Here is a 16,570-nt window from a genome sequence, read left to right on the forward strand (position 1 = left end):
TCACGTTCATAAGACCAGCACCAATTCGGGTGCATGAACCCTGATTTGTCATTCCCAAATCCAAAAACCCACAAAAGTGAAGTTTTCATAATTTACTGGGCTCAAAAGTGGCATGAGGTAAAACTACTTAAGAGTCTTTATCCTTTTTACTGTGAATATTCATCCTTCAGAAATATTAATATGTTGGATTACAGGGTGCTGCCCCAGGTCCTCTGAAGGTCTGAAGGTGTCATATAATATGTGCAGGATTACCTTTTGAAAAACCATAATATACTGAACTCCTAAAAAAAAAAAAAAAAAAAAAAATTGCCCCTCCCCTAAGGCTTCCAGATAAAGACATTTATTTATCTATCTTTTATTATAAAGACTGAACCTTTGGATCATTTCTCTCATGTATTCTCTACACCGTGAACAGGGCCTGGCATGTAGGTGTATTTTTAATGGACTGCAAAGTAGAAAAATATGGGATAACGAAGTCAATTCTACCACTTCCATTAGCAGTGACATGTTCATAAGTGGAGTAAATGGATTTTTATTCTAGATTCTAAAGACGGGTTCTAGGTTGCTAGGGCTATCGTATTTATTTGCACTTAGGTCCTCTATTCAAAATTACACTAAAAAATAAGTTACAAGACAAACTACTCTCCCATACTGTATCACTTGGCAAGTACTTTCCAAGTTCCGTGTTTCTAAGGAAACAAAACTAAGCAAGGATTCGAAATATGAGATACTCACAGTTGCAGCGATCTCAGCTTTGGTCCTATCATGTGTGGAAACGAAAATGATGGATGCCAACAAAAACACAAATCCTGTTCCCGCAGTAAGATAAAAATCCTGTAATGTGCATAAAGAACATAGTTAGGTTGACAGAAACAAATGCTTTTGTTTTTTATTTTTAAAAAACTTCAGCAACACAGTATTTTCTGTGTCTATTTTCACATAGCCCAAACCTACATACTTCAGCTTCTAACTTTTCCATCAGTCTGGCATTCACTAACACCCCCCACCAACCCCGGCCATAAAGGAACACTATCCACACTTTGGACATGGCGTATTCAAAGCACATCACAAGATATCTTTTATTTATTTTTATTTATTTATTTATTTTAAAGATTTTATTTATTTATTTGACAGAGAGAGAGAGATCACAAGTAGGCAGAGAGGCAGGCAGAGAAAGAGAGGGGGAAGCAGGCTCCCTGCTGAGCAGAGACCCCCCCCCCATGCGGGGCTCGATCCCAGGATCCTGAGATCATGACCTGAGCCGAAGGCAGAGGCTTAATCCACTGAGCCACCCAGGTGCCCCACAAGATAATCTTTTAATAAGAGCAGTTCCCCCAAAAGGTCGTGTGTGTTTGTGTTTTTCTCAAGGACATACTGATATTATCAAAGTCAAAGGTTTATTAAATCCATCTTACTTCCAGCAAAAAAACCCAAAAGGCAGAAACAAAAAATTTTTCTTCCCTTTCAAAGTCCAGATGGTCCCTGACTTAAAATGGTTCCACTTAGGATTTTTAACTTTAAATGGTGTAATTACACGTTCAGGAGAAACTGTGCTCTAAACTGTGAATCTTGATGCTGTCTCAAGCTAACATGGTATGGGACGATCCTCCATCGTGATGCTACACGGCGGCGGTGGCTCCTGGCCACCCACCAGTCACAAGGGTAAACAACAGGTATGCTGACAACTCTTCTGTACCCACACGGCTGCCAGGCTGTTGGCCATTTTCAGTATAGTACCCAATTACATGAGTCCATACTTTAATATCGAACAGCCTTTGGGCAATGATTTTGCCCAACTGGATGCTAATTTAAGTGTTCTGAGCACACTGAAGGTAGGTCAGGCTAAGCTATGATGTTCAGGGGGCCAAGTGCATTAAATGCACTTTGACTCATTTTTCAACTAACGACAGGTTTATTGGGATATAACCCCACTGTAAGTTGGGAAGATCTGTATTCTATGTTAGGAAGGCCTCTCTGAGGGTACTTCAGTGCCTGCAAAGCACTCTAGAAAAGAGAATCAGAAGAACCACCTGTCATTAACTACATAAAATTATGCCAATAGTATGTTTTCTAGATACTTAAGCTTTCTGCAGTAACATACTGCTTTCACTTGTTCCAAGTGAGTGACCCAAAATGAGCTTGTAAGTTGAATTTATCTACTCTATCAAAGCTTCCTTATCTCCTCATGATGCAGCTCATGACATGAAATTCTCCCTAGGTTTCCAAGGGTTTTCTCAGGTATAATCTTGTAAGGCTCCTCACAGATGCCTATTGAAACCAGTGCTTGACATGCACACTTGACTCAGGAGAAACTGGTAAAAATGATGGCCATTCCAAAGGGTTTTAAGTCTGATACTTTCAGAGTTTTCTGAGGTGCAGTCTCCTAAATCTAATATCAATAAGGCATCCAATACAGAATTCCTATATGTCAACTGTGCATTTAAGATTAAAAAAAAAATTAAGAGATTTTCTCTTTGCTTCTAAAAGAGGTGGTTTTTCTGCACTACTCTGCTTTTCCTATTTCTTTGAATATTATTTCAAATCTGTGACATACAAATAAAACTACATTTACTGATATCTGGAGAACATTCAAGGAGGCATTAAACAAGACAACCATTCTGAGGCAGAAGAACGTGGTGTTAGGGCACTTGGGTGGCTCAGTGGGTTAAAGCCTCTGTCTTCAGCTCAGGTCATGATCCCAGAGTCCTGGGATCGAGCCCTGAGATCCCGCTGAGAGGGCTCCTCTGCTCAGTGGGAGCCTGCATCCACCTCTCTCTCTCTCTGCCTGCCTCTCTGCCTACTTGTGATCTCTGCCTGTCAAATAAATAAATACAACTCTTAAAAAAAAAAAAAGAAGAAGAAGAAGAAGAAGAAAGTGGTGAAGAAGAAACATGGATTCTAGAATCAGACTATTTGAGTTCAAATCCCAGTTATACTACTACTTGGTTCTATGACTTTGAATGAATTCATTATTTAACATCTGTGTGCCTTAGTTTCTTCATCTACAAAGTGGGAGTAATAACAGTTCTTCTTCAGAGGTTATTCTAAAGATTAGAGTTAATCAGTAGAAAAGGCTTAGATCAGTGCCAGGCACACAGTAAATGTCCTGTTAGTGTTGGGTGTTGTTACTCTTAACAGAACCTGAGCCTCAACAGCATGGAATAGAAAAGATTCCACCCTTCAGATTCCCCCTTAATTTCCCCCACCCCCCAGACACTACCACCACCACCACCACATTCTCAAAACATTTTCTGTAAAACAGAAAACTTCTCTGATATTAGAAAGTATTTAAGTACATTAACGGAGCAAGAGTAAAAGTGATTTTTAAAAGTTTTAAACAAACATGAAATCCTTATAATGTTAGGTGAAACGTACAACATATAGGGCTATGTCTCTTAATCACCTATGAACAGAAAAAAAAGACCCAAAAGAGATATAGTAAAATATTTAAAAAAGCTGTTTTAGAATGAAATGACAGATTTATTTTCCCCTCTAACATTTTAATATCAGTACTTACTTAAAAATAACTTTTTAAAAAATAACTTTCAAATGCTCCTTTGATATAATAAACGCTTCTCATTGTTTAGTTAGACCATTAAACTGAAAAATATTTTAATCTTGTTTCTTATCAAAAAGATCAATGTTGTATCAATGTACCAAAGGATATACAGAACAAAGTACATCTTTTAGGTTTATATTAATATATGACCCAATGCTTACTTCCCATTAGTTTAAAAAATTAACAGAATCTTACTGGTTTGTATTGCTCATTATCCCTTGTTCTTAACAGTTAAAAATTCACCCTCATTTGTATCTTTTCCCTCAGAGAGATGAATGGCAACCCTGACATGTACAATTCTTCACAAACCACTATTATTAGCTCCAGTGCTACTGAGGAAGGAAACATCTCCATTATTAAGTACAGTAAACATGTGAATCATCTCATGTGTCATCTCACAAATCCACACTCTACTCAAATAAAAATGTGCGCCAGCAGATGGTCTTCAGAAAGTTATGCAACACTGATCCTGTGAAAATAAAATTCTCGTGTGCACTTTCATTAAAAGGGAAATTTCTGAACAATGAATTCAACAAGTGCCTTAATTCACTTACTGGTAACTTCTTTCATAACAACAACAACAACAAAAAATCAAAACAAAATAGGTAGCATCATGTGGTGCTTTCTCTGAAAAGCTCCAGAAATATATCACATTAGCTCATCAGTCTCTCTCACGTCTAACATAATGCCTGGTGTAGAGCAGGAACACAATGGACAACTATAGAACCCATGAGGGATGCTCTGAAATGTGAGAAATCGAAGTGACAAAAATCCTAATCTTTAAAAAATGCCTAGTGTGAATGAGACTAAACCACCAATCATTGTAAACTCCTGACCTCATCTGTCGCTCCCTTTCTGATTTTACTTTCCCCCTCTCCCACCCCCTTGCTTGGCAGGAAAAATGGAGTTGCTCAGGGGCAGAGCTGGTACCATGGGGAGCGTCTTCTCATGCTGAGTTTTAAAAGCAACACTCGTCTGAGTGACAAAACTACACAAGATTCCAAAAGAGCCATGTTCTTCGTCAAGGGGTTCTATTTTCTTCACGCTTACCGACTGCTTGACTTTGGGAGTATCGACTTGGTCGTAAACGGGAGTGCAGTACACAATGAGGATGAGGAGACTCAGAAGAAAGGCACTGCAGCTTACGAATTCAAAAAAGTAAAGTCCTCCACACAGTGTGCACTGTGACACGACTTCCTCGCAGATAAAGGCCAGCAGGGACAGCAACTACAAAAGAAGCAAAGCGGTTTACTCAAGTGTTCTCCACAGAAACCGGTATTCAGAAAACTCATCTGTTTACTCAACTCTGTGAAGTGGAGACTGCAGCAAACAAGATTACTGGCTGGACCTGATCCCCACCGAACTTCACAGTCCGGCTGCCTTGAAGGGAATCCAGGGACACGAATAATTAACTACCAAGTGCTAAAAGCTAGACTTGGAGGAAATACAGGGTGTTGCTGTAAAAGCACACAGAAGGGACCCTCTGCTTGCGGGTCAGAAAGGCTTCCTGAAGGAAAGCGGAGACTTGATGGGAAAGGAGGGTCAGTTGCGGGGGTTTGGGGGGTAGGCAGGTGGGGCACCTTTGTGAAGGACAGGGAAGGAAGCTCCAGGCAGAGAAGGAGCAGACGCAAACCCGGTGGCAAGAGCACCTGGCACCCTCCCACCGCAACGCACGCACAGATCCCACCACCTCCATTGAATGGACAGAACAAGTTCAGTGAACCTGGTTCAGGTACCCAGCGTGAAGGAAGGGGATGGCAGCACAAAAACATTGAGACGAGGGCATCTGGGTGGCCCAATGGGTTAAGCCTCTGCCTCGGACTCAGGTCATGATCCCAGGCTCCTGGGATCAAGCCCCGCATCGGGCTCTCTGCTCTGCAGGGAGCACGTTTCCTCCTCTCTCTGCAGGCCTCTCTGCCTACTTGTGATCTCTCTCTCTGTCAAATAAATAAATAAAATCTTAAAAAACAAAACAAAACAAAACAAAACCCAAAATCGATGTGACAAGACTAGAGGCATAAGCGGAGGCTGGATCTAAATGTCCTTGATTTCTAGTTTTAAAAAGTCTGGATTCTAGGAGTTTTAAAGCAAATGGGTGACACGTTCAGGCTTATGCTTTCAGTGGTTCTCGCTGGCTATGGCATGAAGAAGGGGCTGGGGAAGGGCCAATCTTGGGGCAGATGTTCTGTCGGAAAGCTGATGGAAGAAACCAGGGGAAGACAGTGAGCTGCGTAGTGATAATGGAGAACAGCTCCTGCAATCACTGGGAGAGGCAAGAGGTGACAGAAGCCCTTATCAGCATGGGTACAAATAATGGAGGAAAAAAGATAACAGACTTGAACACCTTAACTTAAAGCAAAAAGGCATTTTATTCACCAATATTTTGAAACAGGGCTTTTCTCGGACTTTGAGCCTACTAACTGGAATTCCGCTTCCACATCATGTTTTCTGCATCTATTATTATCACTTTCTTCATCTATTATTATCACTTGCAGACTAATGCTTAGTTGAAGTGGAGCAAGACCTGGACACTTGAGAAGAAGAATGCAGAATCCTTCTAGATTTGGACTAATTCTACTAGCCCTTTACGGTTATCTCACTCTTACTTAATTCCACAGAAAATACTGTAGTAATTTATTTTTCAGACTTTCCAAAGCATTCAATTTAGTTTTCACAAAAACAATTCCTTTTCCCACTCAATTTCAGTCTGTGTAATATTTAATTAAATGTTTGACCATAAAGAGTATAGTTGGTAGTAGTGGGAATAACCCAAGTCAACTAATGGCAGAGGCAAGAGTGCTCAAGACACACGTGGGTCAGAAAGCCATGCACTGAATGGACAATGGTACTGAATGGACAATGGTAAAGTCCAGCGAATCTGGAAACTCAATTAAATGCAAGTGGGATTTAGTAGCACTCCCATGGTTGTATATAAGGTGTTAATATACTGAGGACTACACTGCAGAAAAAGAGTCAGGATTTTTTTGCCCGCCCCCCCCCCCCTTTAAGAGGCAAGCATGCTGGGAAGAGAATACATTCTGTTTTAAAGGTGCTGTGTGTGAGGGGTTTGTGAAAGAGTTAAGGGAGGTGTCTAGGAGGCAAAAGGATATAAGGTCTGTGGCTCGGGGGAGCGGTCTAGGGTGGAGATGAAGACATGGGCATCAGCCAGTGAGATCACCCAGAATGAGGAAAGCCAACTTTATCCAGAAATCTGAGCTAACCCAAGATCCAAGGGATGTGCAGAGGGGGTAAAACCAGCAAAGGACAATTAGGAGCAGCAGTCCAAAGAGGTAGCAGACCAAGGAGAAAGTGTTTTTACAAAGAGAAAGTAAGCACGGGTAATGAATGGTACTTAGAAGTCAGGTAAGAACAACACTGAAACACTGACATCAGACTGAGCTACAAGGCGGCTGCTGGTGGCAACAGCAAGCCCATTGCAGTGTAGTCAACCAGGGAGGCTGAGATTATAGGACGCATGGTGGGAAGTGAGAGGAAGACAAAGCAGTGGGATAGAGCCAGAAGAGTCAAAAGGGATAGCCTAACAAGAGCGGCCAGATAGGGGAGTAGTGGACAAGGTCAAAGGGAAGGGAATTTCAATACGGGAGAGAACTTAAATACTTAGGCAGAAACCAATAAGGTGGGTGGGCCTAAAGACAAGGAAGAAAAGAGGCTCTCTATAGATAGGATTCAAAGCCCAGATTTGGGGCTTAACTCTTCTCTAGAAATAGGAAGGAAGAGAAAGAAGAGAGGTTCACTTGGGCAGTATGTGTGGTTTTGTGAAAGCCAAGGGAGTTTCCTTCAAGCATTAAGACCATCAAAATGACTGGTAACCTAAATCAAAGCCTATTGGGAAATGCCATTTTGCCCCTCAGACCAGTAGAAACAACCAGATATATGAATAGCAACAAGAGTGCTACCAAAATCAGCAGATATGTTGCATATTATAAAAATGTTATCTTACAAAGTATTTTCATTTTTTAAAGATTTTTACTTATTTATTTAGAGCATTGAGAAAGCAAGCATGAGTTGGGGAGGGGCAATGGGAGAGAGAGAGAGAGAGAACCTCAAGTAGACTCCCCACTGAGTGTGGAGTCTGACTCGGGGCTCAATCCCATGACCCTGAGATCATGACCTGAGCTGAAACCATGACACAGAACACTTAACCAACCGGGCCACCCAGGCTACAAAATATTTCCATCAAACAGTAGTCAGTGGTACACCACTCTGGAAAACAACTAAGCGGTTTCTTAAAAACTAAACACCCAGTCACTGTATGGCCCAGCAACTGCATTCCCACATTCTGCATGTGACCAGGAAAAATGAAAATTTATGTCTGTACAAAAACCGATACATGAAAGTTCATTACAGTTTTATTAATAATGGCTCTGGAAACTGGACACCAAGCACATGTCTTTCTTTGGTTAAGCAAACCATGATATATCCTACCATGGACTACTACTTAGCAATAAAAAGGAACAAACTTCACACATACAACAACTTAGATGAATCTCCAAACTATGCAGTGAAAAAAATCCAAAACTCAAAGGTTACATACTACAGGATTTCATTTATTTATGTTTTTAATGATTTCTTTATTTATTTCAGAGGGGCTGGGGGAAAGAGAGAGAGAGAATCCCAAGCACTCTCTATGTTTGGGGTGAAGCCCAACTCAGGGTTCAATCTCATAACCCCGAGATCATGACCTGAGTTGAAACCAAGAGTCAGTGGCTTAACTGACTGCTTCACTGAGCACCCGACCCCTTGCCACACACACACACACACACACACACACCCGCCGGATTCCATTTATACAGCATTCTTGAAGTAACAAATTACAAAGCTGGAGAACTAATTAGCGTGGCCAGGGGAGAGGGGAAAGGTGTGGCCATAAAGGGGTGGAGGGAATCCTGTGGTGACTAGACAGTTCTGGAACAGTTGTGGTAGTGACTCTAGGAAGCTACACAGGTCACACACACATGCACACAAAGTGCAGAGGCCCTCCCTGTATGTTTTGTTTTACAAGTTCCTGTGAATCTATAAATATTTCAAAATAAAAAGTTCAAAAACAATGGTCAAACCTAAATTGGTATGAAGGTCTCTAAGGGATTTTCTCCCCCTCCAACTGCCAATACATAATTTCCTATATACACACAACTGAAAAGAATCTATACAGGGATGAAAACAGAGCCTTTATTATGATTTCCTACAAGTTAGTAAAACATAAAATAGTCCAGGATATCCCAAATACCCACCTTCAGACAGATGTTAGGTTAGGTAAGGTATTCCCAATTATTACACCATAGGATAAAAAGTGACACACCAATACAAATCTCAGAAAGTCATTGTGTAAACTTACTTCCTTAGTCTCCTGTAATTATAATTACAGGGTGCGTTTTTACATGACTCCCGTAAAATAAAATACTAAATGTCTAATATTCCATGTGTTTTATTCTTGCTTCTGTGTTAAATCTTACCCAACTTTTAGGAGTTTCTCTATGACAAATTTGCAAAATAGACCTCAGGTATATAAAAGTCAATTAATTGTGAGAAGATGTCAACCTAAGACTCTATCTGGGGTCTGAGACAAGTTGCTCAAGAGCCATTCATATCACAATAATTAGGTTATCAGGAATGCTCATCTGCGTAAGCCATATGACAATACAATCTTTTCTGCAGAGATAGAGACTGCTTGTCTATTCTCAGTAAGAAAGGGCAGGACCCAGCTCAGCCAGCAGCAGTAGGTGCCTTCCTTACCACTCCTGTTCCAAACTTATTAACAGGAGTTAAGCCTCAGGGCAGTATTAAGAGGCAGATTCTGCCTGGACACCCTGAGAGATTAAAGGGGTACAATATCAAGTTTGGACATTTACTGGCTCCTATTCCCAGTTAAAGGCCAAGAAATCAGCACTACAAATTATATTCAGTATGAAGTTTTCTCCTGACTCCCCATCTGTCTGATATTCCAAATCTTCCTATATAATCTCCGACAGTACTCTACAGTATCTTTATGTTGTATACCTGCAACGAACACGTGTCAATTCTACCTCAATTACAAAAGATTTTTTGAAGAAGTGCATTTTGAGTATTATTATCCAACACCGTAAAATGTATAGGCACATTAATGATAGAGCAACAAGATCAGTGTACAAGAAATAAGAAAACAGGGGCGCCTGGGTGGCTCAGTTGGTTAAGCGACTGCCTTCGGCTCAGATCATGATCCTGGAGTCCTGGGATCGAGTCCTGCATCGGGCTCCCTGCTCTGCTTCTCCCTCTCCCTCTGACCTCTCCTCTCACACTCTCTCTGACTCTCTCTCAAATAAATAAAGTCTTTAAAAAAAAAAAGAAAAGAAATAAGAAAACAATACACCTCCTAATTGACCATCCCTTATATGCAGATTCAGGAAATCTCAAGAAAATGCTTGGATTCTCAGGGACTAATAGTAGCTAGACAAGGATAAATGGAAGAGCCAGACTCAACCAGGGCCAAGAGACACATGGGATCTGGATAGGCAGAGAACATTTCAGGTGGAGGATGAAAAAGAAGAGATTCATGAAGGCAAGAATTTGCATGGTAAGACCCAGAGGGATAATGAGGTGACTGACCTGAGTGGGGAGTGATGATGAAAATGTTTAAGGAGCTGGGTGTGGCTACGTGATGATCAGGCCAGGGAGCAAGGGCTTTCGGATGAAAGCAACAGGGATTACCGGCCTGGTTTAGCTGGTTAGAAGACTGGAGGAACAGAGGACTGGGTGGGGCCTGAAAGACTATCGCAGTTCAGGATTAGGAGGGGAAAGAGCAGCTCACACCTGACAAGCAAGAAATGGGGGTCTAACACTTTGTAAGAAAACTCCTCAATTACTAAGTGAACATACTCCATATCCCTGATTTAAACAATGACAGGGTGAGGTGGTGGTGGCATCGCTGATTTTAATCGTATTTCCTAATTTATATATATTTTTTGGTAAACAAACACTTTTTGTATTAAAAATTTTTTAAAAAATGTACTGTGAAAGTTAAGGGAAGGAATAATTTCAAGAACTGGATAGTCACCAGCATTAAATACCAAAGTGGTTAAGGATAAGAGAGGTAAGGTCACTCGGTAAGGAAATCATGATGAATGTTAAAAGTTGAAAGGCTCAATTATTATTTTCTGGTACATAATTTTACTCTCAGTAACATGAAGACGTCACATTAAATACGGCTTACTGACTATTAAGAACCTAACAACATTATTGTCAATGTGACTGCTTCTAATGACATAAAATCTTACCCAAACAGAACTATGGGAACTGTCAAGCCTTTGGAGCTGGGAGGTCCTTGGAGGGCAGTCTCCCACCCTTTTGTCTACAGGTGATGGAGTGAATCTCTGACAGCGAGGTTCCATGCTGGCCAGGCACAACCCAAAACCCAGGTCTCCTGACTCCCACTCTTGCACTTGTCCCCCGCCCCCCCACCGCCAACCTGATCCCCCGCCCCACTGAAATGCTGTTTATTAAGCTCACTTTACAACTATGTATGTTCGTGTGGGTTTTCCCTTAAAACTGGATTTTGGAAGTTACAATCAGATTAATGTGCATTTCCCCTTTTGCTGTTAAATTTTACATTAAAACCAATGTGCTAGGGTCAACACATTTGGGAAATCTTCGTGACTAAAATGCGGCTTACTCACAGTTCTGGTGATTTAAACATTCAGAGAGTGACTACCCTGTGTCTCTCTTCATTTCAGTTTCACTACCCCTTCTGAAACGTCAGTCTTCCTTAAAATTAACAGTCGTTATAGTAAACATGAAGTCTCCATCATTGATCTTTAAGAGTCTACTATTAAAACATTTCTTACAAAAAGAACTTTCAAATGTTTGCCATTCGTTATAAGGCCTCACTATAACATTAATTTGTGAATTAATGAACTTATGACCAAAGCCTACAGTCCTATGTAAAGTACAAGTAAACAAATCTGTCAGCCTGAAGTTAGGTTAGGCCTCGCTTGCCTTGGGCAAATATTTACTCTCACAAAGGTTCAAAGATATAATTTGCTGACCTTATGGATCTTCCTCAAGGTTAAAAATAGAGCACTACCATTTAGTACAGATCAATTTTCACACTGAAATAATGAAGAAAGCATGAATACAAGAGAAATTACTTCTCAGTGTCTTGTTTCTTGGCACTTTAAATCACTGGTGATTGCCCGTCTGAAGAGTCATTATAAGTACAGTACGTTGCAGCCATCAGGACATTCAACTGGTACCATAAACACAATGTCAGCTTGTTGCAGAGAGAATATTACACATATTCAAATCATTCCACCAGCTTACTAGCAAGGAACTAGTTGCCCAATGTCAATTTTCCCCTGAAAATAAAAACTCCCTCAAAAATAACAATAAAAACTTGACAATATGTGTGTGTATGTGTGCATAATGACCAATCTAAGGACAAAATAAACTGAAAAAGAAATAAACTGCATAAACTTAGGACTGCAAGGACTCCTGGCATTGCATTTCCAGCTGAGTATTTCTTCTTCAGCTCTGGAAGGGCAGATAGTAGTTATGGCTTGCTTAAGTTTTTAGACAAGCCTTTGACGAAATTAAGGTTTTATCTGAATGGTAGCAGACACAGCTATAGAATTCCAAGAGCACAAACCTCAAGAGCTGGTTATACTCCTTATCTCTAACCTCTCCTGTTTGTAGGCTCCACTCTCGACCTGCTTGGTGTTCAGCTCTGTACCAGCACACCCCACAGAGCCTCAGAGATTTGTAAAAACCTTAAATGGTGAAAAGAACCTTGGAAATCCAACTCCATCTCTTTGGACTCTTAAGAATTTCCTAAGCCCAGAGAGTCTGATTTTTAAGTTTGAAAGTAAGGTTCCTTTTCCTTTTGGAGTTTTGAGGCTCTAATAAGATTTATGGGTCTAGAATAACATACCCAGACATGGAAATGCACCACATTTTGGGTAAAATGTCACAGGGCTTGCACGTTCCTAGTTTAAGTACCTCCTCTTCTGACTATGGGTTTCTTCATTACAGGTGTTTCCTTACTGGAGCTCTGCAAATCTACTTAATTAAAAAAAAAAAAAAAAGTTATCTAAAGTAAAACAATCTAAAGGCAGAATGTGACTTAAGGCAAAGAAGACTGTGCCTATTGCCCCAGGCTAGACGACAGCTTTAATTTAATTTCATTATAACTTCCTTGGAACTTCCTGGGTAACTCCATAATATACACTCTTGTAAAGAGATAGAGGCCATCACTCAAAGCAGAAATGAAAAGACAACAATCAAAATCAAAAGCAATAATGAAATATTTTTTAAAATCTATATTAAAGAAAGTATTCTTTTTAAATATTTTATTTAAAATAATTTTTTTTAAGATTTATTTATTTATTTATTTGACAGAGATCTCAAGTAGGCAGAGCAGCAGGCAGACAGAGAGTGGGGGAAGCAGGCTCCCTGCTGAGCAGAGAGCCTGATGTGGGGCTCAATCCCAGGACCCTGAGATCATGACCTGAGCTGAAGGCAGAGGCTTTAACCTACTGAGCCACCCAGGCACCCCAAGAAAGTATTCTTATAACATTACAAATCCCCCATAAGTAAATAAACGCATACCTATTGAACTGTACTTCGCTTTACTGCATTTCACAGGTGATTACATTCTTCAAATTGAAGGTCTGTGGCAACACTAAGCCAAGCAAATCTACTGGTACCATTTTTCCAAAAGCATTTGCTCACTTCATGTCTCTGTGTCACATTTCAGTAATTCTTGCAATATTTCAAACATCTGCATTATTATATTTGCTATGATGATGTGATCAGTGATTACAATTCACTGAAAGCTCAGAAAATGGTTGGAAATTTTTTTTTTTTTTGGTGATAAAATATTTTAAATTAAGGATAGCCTGGGTGGCTTGGTTTGTTGACCATCTGACTTGATATCAACTCAGGTCATAATCTTGGGGTCCTGGGATTAAGCCCCTTGCTGGGCTCTGAGCTCAGTGCAGAGTCTGCTTGTCCCTCTCCCTCCTCTCCTTCCGCTGTTTGTGTTCTCTCTCTCAAATAAATAAATAAAACCTTTTAAAAAAAATTTAAAAGTTATTTTAAATTATGGCATGTATATATATTTTTTAGACATAATACTATTTTTGAACAGTTAACAAACCATAGTATAGTGCAAACATAACTTTTATATGCACTGGAAAACCAAAACATTCACTAGACTGGCTTTACTGTGATACTCGCTTTACTGTGGTGGTCTGGAACCCAACATGCAGGGACTCCGAGATAAGCCTATAAATGGATTTCAAGAAGAGACATTAGTTTTTATTCTTTCTCTCCTTCTCCTTATGATGGGGAACAAGCAGGAACAACCAACCCTTGTAAGGCAAATTCATCTCCTTTTCTCCCATTCAAGTAAAAAGTCTATCACCAAAATTTCTGGTTGTAGGTCTAGTCCAGGGATAGGAACCACAGTCTATTAAACTGTTAATAAGGTAATGAAAAATTTTACTTCAGCTGTGCCATTTCTAATTAGAAAGAAAAAACAGACAACTGAAAATTAGATTTAACAGGCAGGACACCAATACTGATGATGTCTGTAGGGCAGCAAGAATACTTCAGATATAGATACTAACCTTTTCTGTTATAAAAAGTTCTTCTATTGGTGTAGATACATTTCAGCTTCACTACAGAGGAGCATCACTGGTATCTCAAAGTCCTGTTATGGCGCACCTGGATGGCTCAGTTGGTTAAGTGGCTGTCTCCGGCTCAGGTCATGATCCCAGGCTCCTGGGATCAAGCCCGGCATCAGGCTCCAGCCCCGCATCGGGCTTCCTGCTTGGTGGGAAGCCTACTCCTCCCTCTCCCTCTGCCTGCTGCTCTGCCCACTTGTGTTATCTCTCCAACTCTCAAATAAATAAAATCTTAAATAAAAAAATAAAAGTCCTGTTAGAACTGACAAGAGAACAGAAAGAAGTATCTCTGGGTATAAGGAGCACATGATACAAAGGAACAATGCAGAAGGGAGCCTTCGATGCCTGTTAATAACTGAAAGGCTACCAGAGAGGAACTCCCTAAAAACAGGTTGGAGAAATCCAGACACTCTCACTTCCCTAGGCCACACTTTCAGCTGCCTCCAAGTGATATCCAAACTATTCCCACATGTGATCATTTGACAACCAGAAAGTAGTGCCTGTTTTCTGAGAGCATTTTTTTAAAAATTTAATAAAAGTAGGTCATCTGAGTTCTAAGAATGTAAGTTCTGGTTATTGGAGTTCTAAGAATTTAAGCTCTTCCCAAGGAAACCAACTGGCTATTTTTACTTGAGATGACTAAAGGCAAAACAAAACAAAACAAAACCCTAAAAAACAAAAACCAAAAAACACCAAGCAAAATCAACTTAGGAACATTCTAGGCAGTCTGACTTTTCCTCTGGCAGAAAATATTCGTCGTTGCTTAAAACAGAACATAGTGTGTCCGTATGTGTATAACTGGAGTTAAAATCCAAAGATGTTTGATATTTTCACTATGAGGTTTAAGGTACCTTTACTGCCTAAAGTGAACTAAAACTCAGTGAGATTCAGAGAGGGGTAAACCATGCCCTCCTTTTGCCACCTGCGCGCAAATACAAGCTGTCCTTTCACTGTGTACTTCGTATACGCATACTGCTCACTCAGAAACAATTCACTGGAAACACCCATCTCAATGCCGTGCGCAGTAACGAAGACTTCGCCCAACAAATTAAACTGCCCCCGCCACGGGCTCGTACCAGGAAAACCACAAGAACCAGGAAAGATAAACAAAAGGCACTTGGAAGTCTAAATACAGGCACTTTGGTCGATAATGCAGCCTAACAGCTGGGAGAGGAGACGGAGGTCGTAACAGAGGATGGAGTGAAAGAAGTCTAAGCGGCTGACTAGGCTTTCCGACGCATTTCCTGGACCCGCGCAACACGCTCGGGGGCCCAGGTCGTCACCGGGAACCCAGTGGGGGTGAGACTGGGGTGGAGAGGCTGCCCCACGGCGGGAGGTAACGCCCCCCTTTCCAGCCGAGAGAGAAGGAACTGGGGGTGTGGAAACCGCCGCTTCCTGAACAAGCAGGTAGAGAAGCACCAGCTCGGCAGCCTCCCACGCCCGCAGGCCGGCGGCTCCGAGGCCAGACCCCTTACCCCCGAGTCCGGCTCGCCCACCCCGGCCGCGGACTTACCAGCTGCAAGGCTTTGAGCGCGAGCCGACGCATCGGAAGCCGGCCCAGGGAGAAGTAGGCGGCGAGGCCGCTCCGGGCGCCCCTAGCCGGGCCCGGGTCCTCCTCCGTGGTGGGGCCATACACCGCTCCATTCTCCATCGCCCGGGAACGCGGTGGCCGCAGAGATGTCGCCGCGGACTTGACCAACTCCAGAAGGACCACCAGCAGGGCCGTCACTTCCTGGGTCTCCGCCCACGCTTCCGCCCCGCCCCGCCCCGCCCCGCCCCGCCTCCGCTCTAGCCCCACCCCCAACCCCTGCGTCTGCGTCTGCGCCTTAGTCACTCGTCCAACGTACTGAAGTTCTTGGGGGGAAACCTTCGCGCAAAGAGAACGGCGTGTCCTGAGGACCGAGTTAGGAAGGAGAGAAGAGGAAGTTGGAGTTGTAGGCGGAGGCCACATCATGTAGGGGCCTTGTAGAGCAAGGAAAGAAATGTGGTTTCATTTTGAGTGCAGGGCGTTGTCTGAAAGGACTTTCAGGATTGCTCCCTTCTGCATCTCTCTGAATTCCTTTCAGGCTTGTCAAAACCATTTAGTTTACTTGTCTCTTACTTGTGCACCAACTTCCGCAGTAATGTATGTTAATTTTGTCTCAACTTAAGGAAATTCATATTTTTATATTTTAGCAACTGAAGGTGACTGGGTTCCATGTCAGGCACACATATTCTCTCCTCAACAGTGTAATGTAGGTACTATCATTACTTTCATTTTACAGATGAACACACTGAGGCCAAGACGGGGAATATATCCAAGGGCAGGCGGTTAGGGGTAGCTGGAATGCAGACC

At 41.7% G+C, this 16,570-nt stretch overlaps 1 protein-coding gene across 2 annotated transcripts in view; it reads right to left on the reverse strand.

Moving 5' to 3' along the window:
- Positions 1–15,989, reverse strand: part of CMTM6 (CKLF like MARVEL transmembrane domain containing 6) — a 49,928-nt gene extending 33,939 nt beyond the window's left edge. For both annotated transcript variants that reach the window (XM_082724283.1, XM_082724284.1), the window contains exons 1-3: positions 15,749–15,989; positions 4,610–4,786; positions 736–834 (exon numbers count right to left, since the gene is read on the reverse strand). In XM_082724283.1, the coding sequence (XP_082580409.1) occupies positions 736–834; positions 4,610–4,786; positions 15,749–15,886 (414 nt within the window). In that variant the 5' untranslated portion in view covers positions 15,887–15,989. The remainder of the gene's footprint in view (positions 1–735; positions 835–4,609; positions 4,787–15,748) is intronic.
- Between the last annotated feature and the right edge of the window lie 581 nt (positions 15,990–16,570).

The sequence above is a fragment of the Mustela nivalis genome, assembly GCF_964662115.1.
Source record: "Mustela nivalis genome assembly, chromosome: 1".
Classification (NCBI taxonomy): domain Eukaryota; kingdom Metazoa; phylum Chordata; class Mammalia; order Carnivora; family Mustelidae; genus Mustela; species Mustela nivalis.